We start from the raw sequence: 17250 nt of genomic DNA, 5'->3' as shown, positions 1-17250 counted from the left end.
ATAAAGAGGTTTCATTAGGCCCAAATTTCATATCAATAGCTCCTTCAATTTTTGGTTCCAACAATGCAACACACTAACACAGGGAATTCCTTTTTTGGAAACGTGTTTCATTTAAAGATGCTTCCTATCACTACAGAGAAAGCATCCTCTAACACTTAACACTATGTTTCCAGTTGTGCCACTATGATCTGGAAAGGAGACAACAAACTGTTTGGGACTCTGATGCAGAAAGTAAATAATCTGTATCCTGCCAATTCTGACTGTTACTCTTAGCTAAAATGATGTGATAAAGGCTTAATAAGTGACTTAAAAATCTACATCTATTCTCATTCCAAGTTAGACTGCATCTTAAGTAAATATATGTGAAGTTCACTGGGTTACTATACACACTAAGTGCATTAACTAAGTTGGTACTTGCCTTTGATGACCATAATTCTTTCTTCTGTATTGGTATATACTATGTAAATGAACACACACATATTATCATCCTATTTGTTCCACCTAATGGGGTATCATTAATAAGTAACTTCCAGTTCAATTCAGAAGGTGAGAATTACAACCTTTCTACCAAGAGTGAAGGAGAGCCTTTTATAAAATAGGGAATATGCACTCTTCTATGAAACAAACTGCATGTTTATAGGCCAAAAGACTTTTGTTTAAAGTGATTTCTTCAGAACTAAGTGTATGTTTTAAGAATATGCCACACAAACCTTAAGGTAATGCATTCAAGTTTTTCTTAATTTGATAAAAATGAACAGAGGACAAAATGAAAAAACAATTTATTTCCTGTGTTTTATCCACTGTCAATACTGTACTTTTGATGCAATATATTTGCCAAAAAACCCATCAGCTTTTATTTTCCATTTTAAACAACTACAATATTTACAGGTTTAGAATAACATTCAGACACACACACACACACTCACAGACACGCGCAAATACATACATATATCCTTATCTCTGGTTTACACTGAATGCTGGTAAAGGCGATGAACACTTTCCAGAGCCCATGATCAGAAAAGGGAGACCTATTTTTCTTTACTCTCCTGGAGCCATTTTTAATATTCCTCCTTCCATTTCCTCATGTGGAGCTCATTGCCAGCCTTATACAGGGTTAACAATTATTTTTTACAATTTACTTTTAAACTATAAGCTTTTAAAAAGCATAAGCAGATACAACCCTCTCCCTTTCTATTATTTTGGTTGTAGAATCAAGTTTCATATATTTAAAAAAATGTTGTTCAGCCATAAGTATACTAAACCCAAGAGTCATCTGGAGCAGCCATCTCCTTCTCTACTACTCTTCTGTTCTGAATTCTAGGGCATCGGCTCATCTGCACAAGTAACACCCAGGAATTCATCCCAATACATGTCAGATGACCTCTGTTCCTTCCAGCATGGCTCCACTGAATTATAAATTGTCGCGTACAGAGCTGAGGCATATGAAAAAAGTAAACCCTATGTAATAGGTATAAGTCTTAGAACAAAGTTGCCATACAATCTTGCAGTGACAATCAGCTCTAGTTCCCCCATGGAGCATTATGTTGATCTCACAACAGGGCCAATAATGAAGTTCAGCTCACAAATGAGTTATTTACTAATTCAGAAAGAATATGTGGCTTACAGATAACACAAAGAAAGTCCATAACACATAATTCTTGACCGGTGACTCTGGTGAGGTGATTCATAGCAGAAAATATACCTCTGTTTCAAGCAAAATTAATACTCTATGCATATCCTACCAAATCTATTTTATAATAATTAATTCCTTTCCAATTACAGTTCTTACCTAAATATTTAACAAGGTTAAAATAATAAGACCTGGTTGTTTATCACCTACCATATTTATAAAAGAAATGAAGCAAAGAGGAGCTGGCTTTTCAATGCTTATTTTTTTAAAAGGTTACACATATCCAACATAGTATTAAAATTTATGCTGCCTAAATATATGGTAATATCTAATTTCTTGTTTCCCCTGCTCAATAAAAATCTATATCCATATAAGACTAACACAGACAATTCAAAGTCCATTAACAAGTTCCATGTACCATCTTATCCTTGACATTTTTCTCTCTGCTGATCTTAGAGTGAAAGGGAAAGCCTCTGGAATAAAAAAAAGTATTTTATATCTTATTTGAACAACGGAAGGTTAAATGAAAAAATTAACTGTGTCTGTGTTTGGACAGAGTAACTTTATATGATTGCATCACATTATGAAAGAGAATGAGAGTTAAATACTGAGGATTCAAAAAGCACCCCTGGCCCAAATAACAAAAACCAGAAAGGGGTTTGTTTATATTTATGAAAAAGTAATTCGAATATAACAATCTGGGGAGTGGTTTAGGAGTTAGTCAACATAAATTTTTTAAATTCCCACATAAAACTACTATTATTTATTTTCTCAAGTCACATATTTATTTAGGATGAAATAGGCTTAAAAGTTGGTTCAAATTTTAAAAAACACTATTTTAGACAAATCATAAGATTAAACAACCCAGTTCTGGATGAACAACGCAGTACAACAATACACCAAATGAAATTTCTAAGCAGAAGTGGAAGAATGCTGCTTAGAGAAAAAGTAGAATTTATTAAGGCTAAGTTATCCTTGTTTAGATGTGAAGGTGTATTTTATATTTTGATAGGACATAGGGAAAAGGAATATTTCATTTTTTAATAAGCTATAGTTTCCTATATAAAAACTTGTTTTTTCATTGCCTGACATCTGGTACCCAGAATATTTTTAAATTTATCTTTCGGGATAGAAATATTGTCTGATATTTTCTGTTTCAAGGATTAAAAGGTATTTCAGATATACTTGAAATATTTTTTGAAATACTTCAAGTCTAACAGAATTTAATATTCTGGCAATGAAGGCAGATATGCTGATTAACTGTGTTCACTAATTTCTTCAGCAGTAATTACTTTTCTCTTATCTTAAAAAACTATACAGACACCCTCACCATCACTCTCTCAAATTCCATAAATATCAACATGTTATGTTAATCTAGATTCTTGGAAAAATTAAAGCTTTTTAGTAAAAAGTCAACATTTAAAGTTATCAAGTATTGAAAATGGTATACAAAGAGTTCACACCAAGGTAAAGGTAAAAGATTACCAAAGGCTTAATTTGGAATTATAAAATGGTTTTGTCACTGAGTAAGAGGAAAAAACTTTTAAAAAAGGTAACCATTTCCAACTTATGCCAGGTTACTCTCTCAAAAGGAGAGTAAAAAAAGAAAACACAAAGGATTCAAACACACATCTGTACTTAAAGAAAGTAAATAAAAAGGTAATGTTTTAATTACATATGTTTGGTTCTAAATTATGGAACTCTGAAAAATTTGAAAATTATGAACTAAAATGAATGAAGTCTTGTACACTAATGAAAATGGTTAAGGAGAAAATCTAAACAAATAGCTTATTATTTCTGTGGGGAGGAGCCAAATTGTATGTCAGTTTATTATATAGAAAAACATGCTTTATAATATGGATCAAATTATTAAGACATGAGTCTTTAATTATCATTATTTTCCTTGATATAATTAGAAAAGTGTTATAATTTTTAAGACTAGCAGTTTTAGACTAAAAAAAGAATGGAGCTTCTCTTAGGGTTCCTAACTTATAAATTCATTAGTTATATAATAACAAAAGCCAACTTTTGAGAAAAATGTTCACCAACTGCTATTCTGAAGTAAGACTCAATATATATGTTTCATACAAAACCCAGTCTTGTATTTGGAATCTAGCTTTTCAGTATATATAATGTGTCTAACAATTTGGGGGAGGGTGGCTAGGAATAAACAGAATTCTAGCCTTTCTGAATGAATCATCTCGAGTTCTAATTTTTTTGTTTTTCTTTTTCTGTGTGGGAAAACCGATCATCTCCCATCTAGGATTGAAAAGCCTCCATTTAACTCTGCATCCAGGCAATGATCATGAAAAGATCATATTCATTTCAGAGAGGTGGTGAGTAGCAGGGAACATAATTCGTTTGAGAAGATTTACAATAGATCACATTTGCAGTGTCAAAAAAACCCACAAACCACTGAACTTATACTGTAGATTTGCCAAAATGAGGAAAATTTAGAATATAATGACACCATTAGAAAAACACATTTTTTAAATGGTCAATTTAAAAAGGGTTCCTTTGTGTAAAGGCTGGGTAAATCATTTGACAAATATTTCTAGGCAGTAAAATTTGCAAAGTGTGAAGTCTATGGAAATGTCAACAAAAGGCACATTGGGTTCTGAATGAGCACAAATTTTAAAATTAGAAAAAAAAAAAAAAGGTTTGAAGTGGAAATGGAGGAAGATTCTGTATATCAGCTATTTACTTTCTCAGTTCCCATCCCCTCCACTGCCATGTTATGCTACTGTGAGATGTACATCAGAACCAGAGGGAAAAATACCTTTCTTCTTACCTCATTGAAATATACTATAAACTTTTGGGGTCCAATACAGTAGCCACTAGGCACATGCAGCTACTGAGTATTTGAAATATGAACAGTGCCACATGTTGAAATGATAATACCTTGGATATACTGGATTAAATAAAATATATCAAAATTAATTTTACTCGCTTCTTTTTACTATCTATTCTTAGGGGGTAGAGAGATGGCTGCTCCTAAATGCTCAGAGATGGGCAGTTTTCTTTGGCATTTCAAACCAAAGTGGAATTTTTCTGAAGAATTTAAAAATGCTAAAAGTTGAAAATTAAATCTAAATTGCAGTTCTCATTTAGCCCAATTGTAAATCTGAGTTATGTATTTCCCTGAATATAATCTTTTAAAAAAATCAATATAATTTATGAGACAACATATGAATTAAGTCAATTTCACAGTTATAAATATTTCAAATTGCAAGTACACTATAAATTACAGGAAATAAAATTCAAGTACTAGAAAAAAAAGGGGAGATGGAAATAAAAAGCAAAGTTATTAATGAGGAATATATTGATAAGAACTGCACCATTGGATAATTTTGTTTGAAAAAATTTTACTTGAGAAACTGAACTTCATAATAAGTAACTTCAAGAACTAAGACTCTTAAAATAAAAAGCAATCAACCCTGTCTTTAAATTCCTGGACAGTTACCCTTTTTCTTTAAAAAGTAAAAGCATTTTCTTCCCAGAACCAAGCCCAGCAGAGCCTGCCCTGTGCAGAGAAGCACTGGGGACAACACACTGGGAGCTCATCTGAGATGTGGACACAGTAGCTGGCAGTGGTGTTCACATGACTGATCCGCTGACCACTGGCTCCGGGAAATGTCAAGGATGAAGTTATGTGTAGCTTGAGATTTCGTATTCATCTTAAAGAACACATCCAATGTACTGGCATGAAGTATAGACTACTAACAAAAAAACCGAGCAGCACAGTTCCTGTTAACTATATCAGAAAGGGAAGGGTTAATCCCAAAGGCAATTTAAATAATGGTATTTTATTTTATATATAAATAAACATTCTGAGAAATCTCAGAATTTAGTGCATTGTAAAAAATTAGTGCAGTTTTTTCCATTAAAGTTTATAGCTTTCAAAGACTAAGATAAATCTACCTCTGTTCATCTTCTTTCTTGCTGTACATTAAACTTTTATACTGGTATGTATCAAATCGAACACTTCTACATGGGTCTGTTTGTAAAAATCAATGACAATGGATTTCATGTTCCATGACAAAACATGGCAATTATTTTTGGCAAACAAATTAGAAAAATATGAGATTGTAGTTTAGAAATGAAGAGTTTGTTGATTTAAAGCATAGGCAATGCATAGGAAAAACATTTTAAAGATGTATTTCAACAGAAATTTATCCTTCATGCAAATGTTTTCTCAGCAGCTAACTTAAAAAAATATTTCAGCTTTATCTGGGGATGAAGACAGGGTGGAGGATGAAGGAGAGGTGCTTAGCCACATCAGTGTTCTCCAGGCTCTCCCACATAGGACTGAAGGGATCCCTGCAGGCATCTTCTGCTTGCTCCTCTCTTTTTCCAAGGTCTCAGAAATGAGACAGTAAAGAAATGCAGCTACAAAACACCGGCTCATACTTCAGCCCCAAGTTCTAGTACCCCAGTTTCAATTACAGTCACATATTTGTCATCAATCTGGACCAGAAGCACTGCCTTGTCGATGTGGGATCTCGTACCTGGATCTCTGCTGCAAGGCACCCATCGGTGAATCACCTGATAATTCAGAACAAAGCAATCAGTTAATGAAGGAGACCCTGTGCACACTCACAAACTCTTATTCCTCAGGAGTGGAGGGAGCAATTCGGTTTGAGAATTAAGCACAAATATATAAATCAGCTAAAATCATGAGTACAAGCGAGTCAGACTATAAAAGAGTCACAGCATGTAAGAAAACTTACATGACCTTCCATGCCCTCCTGAGGACTCCACTCTTTCCAGCTGTTTCTTCCAGCTTTTAATCGAATTCCCTCATCAGGCCACTGCAGCTCTTTCCTTTTTGACAAATTTATCCCTTCCAGAATCTGACTGGGATCCACGATCTAAATTGTAAATAAGTAAGAATTATTCCAATTCATTTTTTTCCTTGATGAAAAATAACATAATCCCAAACAAAATTTCTTTCCTAAGACTCTTTGTATTTCAAGTTCTTTACTGTACATAATGAAATTGTTTTTAAATCTAAGGAGCCACCTCTCCCAATCTTTTCAGCTACTTGGAGACCTTACTGAACAGGCATGTGTCAATGCTGAATAGGGATTGAGTATCACCATAGCAAACCCAGCTTGCTTTATTCATTTTAAGCTGGCAGAAACTTTTCCCCAAATATTCAACTAAATATTCTAAATATTCTGACAAATAATATAAGGGATATTTTCACAAGAGTCCTTCAGTCAGCAAGTAAGACAAAAACAAAAGAGCAACAGAAACAGCGCAAGAAGACCTCTGCGCTTACTCACTTGGACTCTGTAAATCATTTCCCCCTTTCTGGCATGTGAATTACTGGCAGGACTTAAGGTGTTCCCTGGTTGGGCATCAGTGGCACTGCTCTGACCTCCCTCTGTCCCAAGAAAGCCCACGAGAGTGTGATGTTTGCAAGCTGGGATGCTTTGGCTGGAGCTGCTGGAAGAGGGAAGGCCATGCTGCACACAGGCTGCACTCTGGCTGGAGGGCTCCACGGGGTTCACCATAGACAGGCGGGACTGGATGGATGATGGCAAGTTTCGAAGTGATATCTGGCTGGTGGAAGAGCGCCGACAAGGCACAAATCCTGTGGTGGACATCCGGAGGGATGAATGCCGGCTGCTGTAGCAATAGGAAGACTGGCTGGCTACGGAGGCCCGAGCAGGGGACTGTCTGACCAGGCTTGATTGCACAGAGTGAGTGCTGTGGCTGGTGCCTGGAGGGAGCAACAAGAACAACCTTCACTCCAAGCAGAGTCACCCACCACGTTTTTCTGCTACAGTTTCTAACCTGCTCCCTTTAGCAATCACTTAGTAATTTCACAAAACTTGGTATTTATGCCCCAAATGTTTAAAATTATCAAAAGTAAATAAATATCTGAGATCTGTTTTCTTGTGTGGTTTTTGTAATGTATTCTTATTTCCTAAAGTTTTTTTTAAAAATTCACGCTCTGGGTTAGGGTATAAGACAATTTTCAGCAGACATCAGGATTTAGGTTGTGATAAATCCTAAAATATCTCACAAAAATATTTTAGAAAAACAAGAAAGACTCTTTAATACATCAGAAATGAAGTATCTCATGGAAATGAGACAGAAATATTTAGAAGGAAATACTGCATGATCTCACTTACATGTGGAATCTAAAAGAGTTGAACTCATAGAAGCAGAAAGTAGAGAATGATGTTTGCCAGGAGAGGGGAGAAGAGAAGTGAAGAGATGCTGATCAAAGGGTATAAAGTTCCAGTTAGGCAGGAGGAGTAAGTTTTAGAGATGTATTATTGTACAGCATGGTTACTATGGTTAACAATATGTTGTATGCTTGAAAATTGTTAAGTGAGTAGATCTAAAAATGTTATCATAAAAATGATATGTAGTATATGAAGTGATAGATGTATTAAGAAGCTTGACTTAATCATTTCATTATGTATTCAAATATCAAAGTATCATGCTGTATACCAAAAAATATGCACAACTTTTACTTGTTAATTAGGAAAAGACAAATATTTAAGGACCTTCCCTGTGGCAAGTTCTACAGCTACTATTTTTCAAAGTACATTCCTCCCCTTTCAATCTATTCCAGTGACGAGTTACCCCCCTACAGAAACAATGAACATCACAGTCACTTTATGCATATACTACTACTGAAGGTAAATTATCAGTGATACTGAATAGCAGATTCTTTCACATCCTTCAAGTAGCTTTTGGTGATTCTCAATGTTTTTCTGACTAATACGAGTAATGTGAAAATCATCAGGAAGTAATCATTAATTATACTGAAAACTTAGCCTTATGTACTTTATACCTGAAAATAAAAAGCTAATCAGTGCAAAAATGTGTATTTTAAAAAGCCCATTGAAAGTTTCTGATTTTTACTGAGAAGAAAAAAAGAACATCATGAATGTTGATCATAGATCTCTACTTAGTCTTTTTTTTTTTTTTTAGATCTACTTAGTCTTAATTATCATCTCATTGGAATTGTTTCTTAAAGCTGTATCTGCTCCTTGTGTGGAGGCAGAGGAGAGACAGTGCTGACTCTACTGACTAAGTGCAGGGAAGCATATGAAGCCTGATTTGTGCTGCACTCCAGGACGACTGGAGGCCTCCTGTCAAAGGTAAATTTGTAAAAGTACACCTTCTTGTTCTTGGGACAGGGAGAGTTTTCCTTAAATAGAATTTTTTAAGAAGTGCTAAGCAAAAGGAAAAGTGAAGTGTTCTACATTAAAGGACTTCCCATTGTGAGAAGGCAAGTCACTTTACAGGAATAAAATGAAAATCAGGAGGCAGGCTTCAAAAGATATGTTCAGACACAGAACACATATAAAAATCAATTAGAGTATGACCTTGATATGCAACCATTTAACTATAAATGTCTCTAGTTTATCAATCTTTATGGCTGAGTAGTAGTACTCTATTTTATTTTAAAAAACCCACATCTTTATCCAGTCACCAGCTGATGGGCACTTGGGCTGTTTCCAAGTTTTAGCTATTACAATCTGTGTCGCTATAAACATGGGTGTGTATATATCACTGTGTTATGATGCTTTTAATTCTTTTGAGAAGATACCTAGCAGGGGAATAGGTGCGTCAAATGGGACTTAAATAGGACACACATGTGTAAATACTGAATTGTCTCTCTGGTGTGAGAAACTGAAAGTGTAAATGAGGAACAAGTGTGTAATAGATAATGTGAAATAGGAAACAAAGGTTCAAACGGGAAGGGAAAGTGTGTGTGTGGAATACGAGAAAAGAAGGAAAAATGGAAACACAGCTTTTGTAAACACGGAGGGGTGGAGGGGTGGAAGGGAGGGAAGGGGAATGGGAAAAAACAAGAACTAAGATTTATCATGTATAGATACAAATTCCCAATGATGAATGTGATCATAATGTAATACCTACAATGTACCAATAAAGTTAATTAAAAAGAAACAATAAAAGGGCTGGAGATGTAGCTCAGTGGCACTACGCCTGCCTGGAAAGCACAAGATCTTGTGTTCAAAACCCCATACCAGGAGAAAAAAAAAAAAAAAAGATAGCCAAGTAGAAAAATAGGTAAGAAACCAGTATAGACCTTCTGGAAAGAAAACATTAAAAAAATCATTAAAAACTTGCAATTTTGGGTAACAGACCAATGCAAATTAAAACAATGAAATTAAAAACCACTCCCATCAATTAGGCAGTGGGACAAACCTGTAATCCCAGCACTCTAGGAGGCTAAGGCAGGAAGACAGCAAAGTTAAACCCAGCCTGGGCAACTTACTAACTTATCAAGACCCTGTTTCAAAATAAATAAAAACAAAAGGGGAGCCAGGGATTTAGCTCAGTGGTTCCGCTGCCTGCCTCACAAGTGCAAGGTCCTGAGTTCGAACCCTGGTACCAAAAACAAAAAACAAAACAAACAAAAGGGCTGGAAATATAGATTTGTGCAAAGGCCCTGGGTCCAGTTCCCAGTACCACGAACCAACCAACCAATCTCCACTCAACATGTCTCCTGTCTTCCGCAGCAAATTGGGAGCAGAGGGGAAAAACAATGATACTCAAAGTCAGGGAAAGATCGATGAGGCAAACATTTCTTTATGGCTGCTCAGACTATCAACTGATGAGAAAACTTTCTGGAAAGATTTTCGGCATTAGATATCAAGAGTCTTATTCTTGTAAGTTTTGTCCTACTGATTTTTAAAGTCTGTAGCCTAAGAAAATATTAAGTGATTAAAAAGACTTACCTACAAAGATTACTACAATATTATGTCAGAAGAAACCAAGTCACTGTCCATTAAGAAGTTAAACAACATATAATTAAATATTACCCTTTAAATTATATTTTCAAAGAATCTTAGTATTTTGAAAATCTTTTTGTCAAATATCAAGTAGATATATACATTGAGATTATACATACATATGAATAATATAAACAAACAGGATAATATAAAATTGAAAGTCGAGAAAATAATCTATGTATTTCCATGTAGGTAATATGTATTTCTCTTTTTATATGCATACTAGTGGCCCCTATAGCTAAGGGGCTGACACTGCACATCTGCCTATGTATTACCGAGCGCTGGAGGGTAAGATGTGACAGGGGGATGGAGCCTCACTCCTGATCCCTGCCCAGGATTTCCAGTGCTTCCCTGGGATGTGTTGCTGTGGGGATCATTGGCAGTTGTGGCATTGTTACCAGCACAGGAAGTTCCACCTCCAATGTCAGAATCTTCGATATTGCCCCCACTGTTACATCCAGCTCCACAACCTTTCCTTAGCCTAGGAACAAATGCAAGGTGGGAAGAATTACCTCCAGATTACTTCAAATCAGATAGATTATTCTTTTTCTGATCATTCAGAGCTGTTACATACTAATGTCCACCTGCGAAAGTTGTCCTGGTGTAATCAATATTGGGAACAAAAGAAGTCTTTTTTTCAAATGGTTTAAGAACTACACCTTTTTATACTCACTGCTTCATGTCTATCTAGTGTACTTCATTTTATACTCTATCACCTTTATACATTATAATGAAGAACAGTAGAAAACATAGTTGTACCATAAAGATCACAGCTGGAAACAGAATTCTTGCCAGTGTCGGTTCAGTGACTCTAAAGTATGCAACCCCTGAAAATCTATTTACACTGGACTGTAGCAAACTTCAAGAGACTTGGTTGTGTGTCCCCCCCGCCCCCCGCCCCACAACTATAGGGCAATGAGCTGTCCTGGCTGGCTGTGACTGTCTCAATGTGGCACTGAAAACCCTGTACTTCTGTGCCTGAGACACTTGGTCTCAGGGAAACCAGAAGTGGGTACACGATCTCTATTTTTCTTAGGGAGAAAGAGCTTCACTTCTTCCGGGTTAATTCCAGCAAAAGAGGTATTTTTTTGGAAAAGAAAACTTCTTTGAAGACTACCCTGGCTTACGTTACTCCTCCTGTTCTGACAGAATCTGATGTTAAAATGGTAGGACTTACTCTTTAAGAATTGAGTACTCTCAGAAAAAAAATTTAAAATACTCAATTAAGAGTTTGCTGCTTTAATCACCAGATCCTGTTTTCCTTAAGCTCTGATATTTAAGAATCTGAAAATGATGTTCTACAATTTTTCTTACCATATACCAAACTATGATGTTCCTAAACCTTACATTATAATTTACTAGCAGAGAAGAAACTCATATGCATACTTCAACACACTGAAGATTTAGATTTGGGTGATCAGATTGTTGCACAAGGGTGGGGAGAGGGGACAGAATGTATCACAGAACCAGGAGTTAACATGTAAAGGGGGTGCCCCCTACTGCTGCAACAGAATGATAAAACTGCAAAAAGTAATCAACTCACAAGTTTCTTGTTTTTTCCTTATTTTTCCCTAATTGGCTCATACATTTTAATACTGGCAATAAGGCTGCACCAGAGTCAAAAATATTTTAAAAAGAACAAGGAATTATCCAAGGTTCTATCAAATACCAGAGCAATGATTCTTTTCTTTTTTTCGGGTTTTTGAAACAGGGTCTCATGTAGTTCAGGCTGTTCTTGAACTCACCATGTAGTCCACACTGGCCTTGAACTCACAGTGATCCTCCTGTCTCAGCCTCCCTAGTGCTGGGATTACAGGTGTGCACCACCACACCTGGCTCTAGAGCAAGGGTTCTTAATCAGAGATATTCATTACATTTATCTAATAAGATTTGGAAGATAAAAATGCTGAGATTCTGCTTCCTGAAGTTCAGATATAACAGGTTTATATTGTGCCATGGCATCTATATTTTTTTCTACAAACTTCCCAGGTGAGCTAATGCACATTGTCTCACAAGATAAAGAGGGTTAGGATGTATGCCACTCAAAAATGTAACTACATGCCTTACCTGTGCCAAGTTGACACTATGAAGTTTCTGATATTTCCCAAGCTGATAGGTCCTCCAAGAATTTCTTTGAGCTGCTCATGGCTGTCAGAGTAAGAAGTTGTCAGGGGAGAGACGAAGATCGGGTAGCCAATAGGCTGATCACAAGACGAGTTTATCATGTTTCGTAAAGCTTGCTTTGCATTCTGGATGCTACCTCTCTCTGGGTTACGGTTACGCAGGAAAACAAGTTCCTGCTGCTGCCCAGCCCAAAGACCTCGAACACACTCCTTATTCACCTAGAAAGCAAAACACATGAGAGCCAGTGAAGGGGCCAAGAAGACAACTCAGAGAACAAGACGGGCAGAAATGAAAGTGACACAATGGACAGAATGACAACTTGTTGGCAAAAGCTGGAAAAAATATAACTATCATAATACCTGAATAGGAATTAACCAGTTTTCCTTTGTTATTAGTGGACTGTTAAGTAAGAGCTCTTTCCCCTACTCTGTCTTATAAAAATATCAAATACAATGAGAAGTAGCATATATTTCAAGTTGAAAGGATTTTAATGGTATCTGAGAGCTGATTAAATGATGCAGATAAAAATAAATCATCACAAACTATCAAAATAAAACAGAAAGTAAACCTCCTAAAGCTTTGAGATATATAGGTACACATATCCCTGAGAAAAAGTTAGAGTGAATCAGTTATAGTTAGCTTCTAATCACTATCAAGCATAAATTATGCTGTTATTTTATAACCTAAGAATCACATTACCAGTATTAGCAATATGGTGACTTTTTTAATAGATGCTGCCCAAATTGCATATATAGTAGATAAAAGACCTGATATAATAAGAGGTGCCAACGCTGAAGTAAGCAAAACTTTTAAGGCTTTATAGCACTTGAGAAAATGTCAGAGAACAGAGTAAAGCACTGACTAAATAAGTAAAAAAGTACCCACAATCAATAAATGCTAAAGTAGTACGGTCATATTTATTTTTTTGTGTAAAAAGTTTCAATCACTATAAAAAACTTTGAATCAAGTTATCCAACTTCTACTTTTTTAGTAACAAATAAGTGACTACAAAACTCACTTTTATCACCCTGAAACTCAGGTATCGTCTGTTGAGCATGATGATTTTATATTCATTGGTGCCATCATCCATGACATGCCGCAGAGCGAGCAAGGAGGGAGAGTTGGCGAGGACTGCACTCCGCCATGCAGGGTCCCCTTCATGGGCTATCACAAGGTTCTTCTCATGAGATACAATGGCTTCATAGAGCACAGTGGGGTCATCATACTCATCTGGAGAAGTGAAATGATCCTAGACACAGAAATATAAAATATGTATTTTTTATGGAAAAGAAAAAAATGACTTCCAAGATAATAACTCCTAAGTGAAAATTCTTCCAATCTATCTTAATATAAATATTTCATATGAACAAATTAGTATTATTAGGAATAAAATTATAGATTCTTAATTATAACTAGGTTAGGAATTAGCTCATTACTGCTATACTACATCTGTGAATTCTTCAGTCTAACCCTCTCTTCTAAGTTTTAAACAAATATAATTTCTAATTTTTATGTTTTTTCTCTTTCAAGCTGATTTTTCCTATCCTTAGTCATTTTGTTTTCAATTCAAGTTATTTCATTGTTATCATTTAAGGAAGATCTACAAAGGTGTCTATATGGTGTTTTTTTCACAAGATACTTTTCCCATAAACCAACATCTCTGGAGTAGTTTTAAGATATCATTTTCCTTAGTCTCTAGTTAAGTTATGGCTCAAAGCTCTGACCTCTGTGCCCAGAATAAGTGTCCCAGTTCTAGATAATCTAGTCAGTCTTCCATGAAGAGACTCTTGGTCTTAACAATCACTCATTCATTTGATAAATACTCAGTATCTACCACATGCATACTGCAGGTAGCATGGATGAAACAAGAATATGTGAAATGTATTTTTTCTTTTACAGAACTACAAACTACAGGGGATACATACCAAAATAATCACAATGCAAATCTGAATTTCTAAAATGACAGATATTAAGAAAATACAGTACAAATACTGGCTGCCTTCATATTTAAGAGGCTGATATATTTCCATATCCAAGTAAAGTAAGTCATTTGTAGTCTAGTTTAATGACTGCAGTGCATACCCTCCAAAAAGAGGAAGAATAAGAAGGCAATCCCCTCAAGGATGTAAGCCCTTGGTGCAGGGGGATAAGATCTACAAAAATACTACTGTACATGTGAAAGATGCTTTACAATGTAAACATGTTTGCAATATATCATTTCATTTTCCTCAGACAAGAACTTTGTCAAGGAGGTCAAGATAAAACTTGCATTTTACATTATCTCAAAATTGAAACTCAAAAGGAGCTGACTGGCTTCCTAGGCTTACAAAGTTTGTACGTGGTAGGACCAGTCTTCAACATTGCTTCTAACACTTCTTTACAACATTTTTGAGTGTACTCCCCTCGATTAATGTCTTGCATGAGAATCCTGGACCCTGAATCTGCTTCTATAGGACCTAGTCTAACATGACATTCATAACATGAAAGGGATCGGCAACTACAGACTCCTGAACATCATACAACAGTCCTCCTGGCCTTTCTATCAGCACTGAGTTTGCACTTCCCTGTACCAGCTGATTATCTGATGTCATATAATGTGCTTTCTTATACCAAACATTTCCACTAGGGAAAAAATGAGATTTTTGTACAATAATATTAGTAATTATCTGAATGAAAAATGAAAGTTCAGATACTGGCAGTAATCACATTATTAATAAAATGGACACAAAGTTGGAAATCATTAGGCATATGCATAAAGTAGAGAACGTTTAATCTTATTCAACTATTTCCTTTCAGTGGGCTTAAAAGTGTGAAAACTTTGGAGGTTTAAAAAATTTTAATCTATCCTCTTTTAAATACAGTGAATTTTGTCTCGAAACTTTAAAGTCACTATGAATAAGGACAATTCTATTTGGTCTCAAATTAATATTTTCCCCATTGTCTTCAAAATAGGATTCTCTTTTTCAGAGATTTTCAAATAACCTATTGCTTATTAGTAATGCTCTTGAAGAATATGAGAGGTTACCATAATTCTAATACTTTAGATTGCAGTAAGTCACTTGAAGAGTAATTTAACTTTTATTTTGTGAGAAGATTCAATCAGATTTGGGCACAGCAAATCCATTTCCCACCTGACCCTACCATAAGATCTGATAACTGGAGTCAAGTATAATGATCACAGGATCTCAAGTGCCAGGACTTAATTTCACAGTATATTCTCTCTTTTTTTTTTTCTTCCTTTTTTGAGACAGGATCCTTCTATGTAGCTGAGGCTGGCCTCAAGCTTGCACTGGTCCTCCTGCATCAGCCTCCTGAGTGCTGGGATTGTAGGTGTATATCACTATGCCTGGCTCACAATATATTCTTGAAATGATCTAAGAGTTTGGAAATGTACTGTGGCTTTCATTTTAATTGTATTACCTTACTAGAATTATTTAAGGCTAAATCTGTCCTAAATTACTATCATTCTATGTGACACAGTAAACAAAATGCACAGCTTAGAAACAGCAGCACTTAGATCACTCCTCAGGTATTAACTACTCTGCATTTTTCACAGGCATTCATTCAAGGAAGAGGCATGAATTACTATCACATAAAGTCAACTCAAATAGTACAGGGGTCAAACACCTTTATTTTCAGCTTATCACTGCTTAAATTTTTCTCTAAGTTCATTCATATCCGGATTGGTTACTCTCTAATAATAATAATCAAATTTACTATTTTAAAACAAAAGTTCTGGTTTTTAAGATTTACTGTCTTTCTATAAATCATGGTTTTCTTTGGTTCAGACAAGAGCATTTCTCAAAATGTTCCTAAAAACATAAAGCAGAAGACAAATGAAGTACCAAGTATACACTAATAAATTAAAAAAAAAAAAAGCTCATCTTCTTACCTGATGAAGTTTAATGGACATACGAATTCCAGGGACTACTACTTTTCTTAGCAATTCCATGTCAGCAAAGATCCATTCATCTCGCATTGAAGAAATACGGAAATCTCCTTTAAATAGGGCATGCAATCCATAGAGGAATGACTCTAAATTACTGTTAAGACCGGAGATAAAAGTTCACATATTTTGGCAACACTGATTCTTACATTTGGCTGTGCATCAAAATCATCTGGGAATGTTCTGAAAATACAGCTTCCAGAAACTAAGGTCAGAACTCATAAATCAGACTCATACAAGGGCTCTGTTCGACCTGTGATTGTTGTTTGTGAACCACTATTAAATAGTGGGTCCATGAAAACAAACAGATAAAGAGCCCATAAGTTAAAATAAATTAAGGAGTCTAATGTAAAACATGTGGTTACAGGAAGAATTTAAAACATGAATTTCTTATTTCTAACTCATTTGGATATTCATGTCAGGAAGTTCAGTTTATATTTAAAGTCCTCAAATCTAATACATAACTACATTAAAAATACGAATGCTCTGGACAAAAAAATACAATAAAATATGAAAAAAATAAAAGCAGGTAAGTATTTTAGGAAAATATACATTATAGATGGGAGATCAATCAAATTCAAAAGGTGATAATATCTTTAAATGTCTTATATACACATTATCATCAGCTATTCACATGTGCAAATTTTAAAACCCACTTCTGTTAACCAGTTAGTAGAACTCAACCATGTTCAGCAAAAAAGATCTACAGAAACACAAAATCGAAGGAGACGGTGGCAACAAAATAGCATAAAATAAAGCTTCCA

The 17250-nt window shown here is 35.3% G+C and overlaps 1 protein-coding gene across 6 annotated transcripts in view; it reads right to left on the bottom strand.

The window, feature by feature from the left end:
* Positions 1-762: 762 nt before the first annotated feature.
* Pcnx1 (pecanex 1) overlaps positions 763-17250 on the bottom strand; it is a 151381-nt gene continuing 134893 nt past the window's right edge. For all 6 annotated transcript variants that reach the window (XM_004837289.3, XM_013067463.3, XM_013067460.3 and 3 more), the window contains 7 exons: positions 16433-16583; positions 13559-13789; positions 12484-12758; positions 10692-10897; positions 6919-7358; positions 6361-6501; positions 763-6175 (listed from right to left, as the gene is read on the bottom strand). In XM_004837289.3, the coding sequence (XP_004837346.2) occupies positions 6035-6175; positions 6361-6501; positions 6919-7358; positions 10692-10897; positions 12484-12758; positions 13559-13789; positions 16433-16583 (1585 nt within the window). In that variant the 3' untranslated portion in view covers positions 763-6034. The remainder of the gene's footprint in view (positions 6176-6360; positions 6502-6918; positions 7359-10691; positions 10898-12483; positions 12759-13558; positions 13790-16432; positions 16584-17250) is intronic.

The sequence above is a fragment of the Heterocephalus glaber genome, unplaced genomic scaffold, assembly GCF_053883595.1.
Source record: "Heterocephalus glaber isolate CG9 unplaced genomic scaffold, H.glaber_assembly_v1.0 deba00001608, whole genome shotgun sequence".
NCBI classification, from domain to species: Eukaryota; Metazoa; Chordata; class Mammalia; order Rodentia; family Bathyergidae; genus Heterocephalus; species Heterocephalus glaber.
This window is presented reverse-complemented; position numbering and strand designations above follow the sequence as displayed.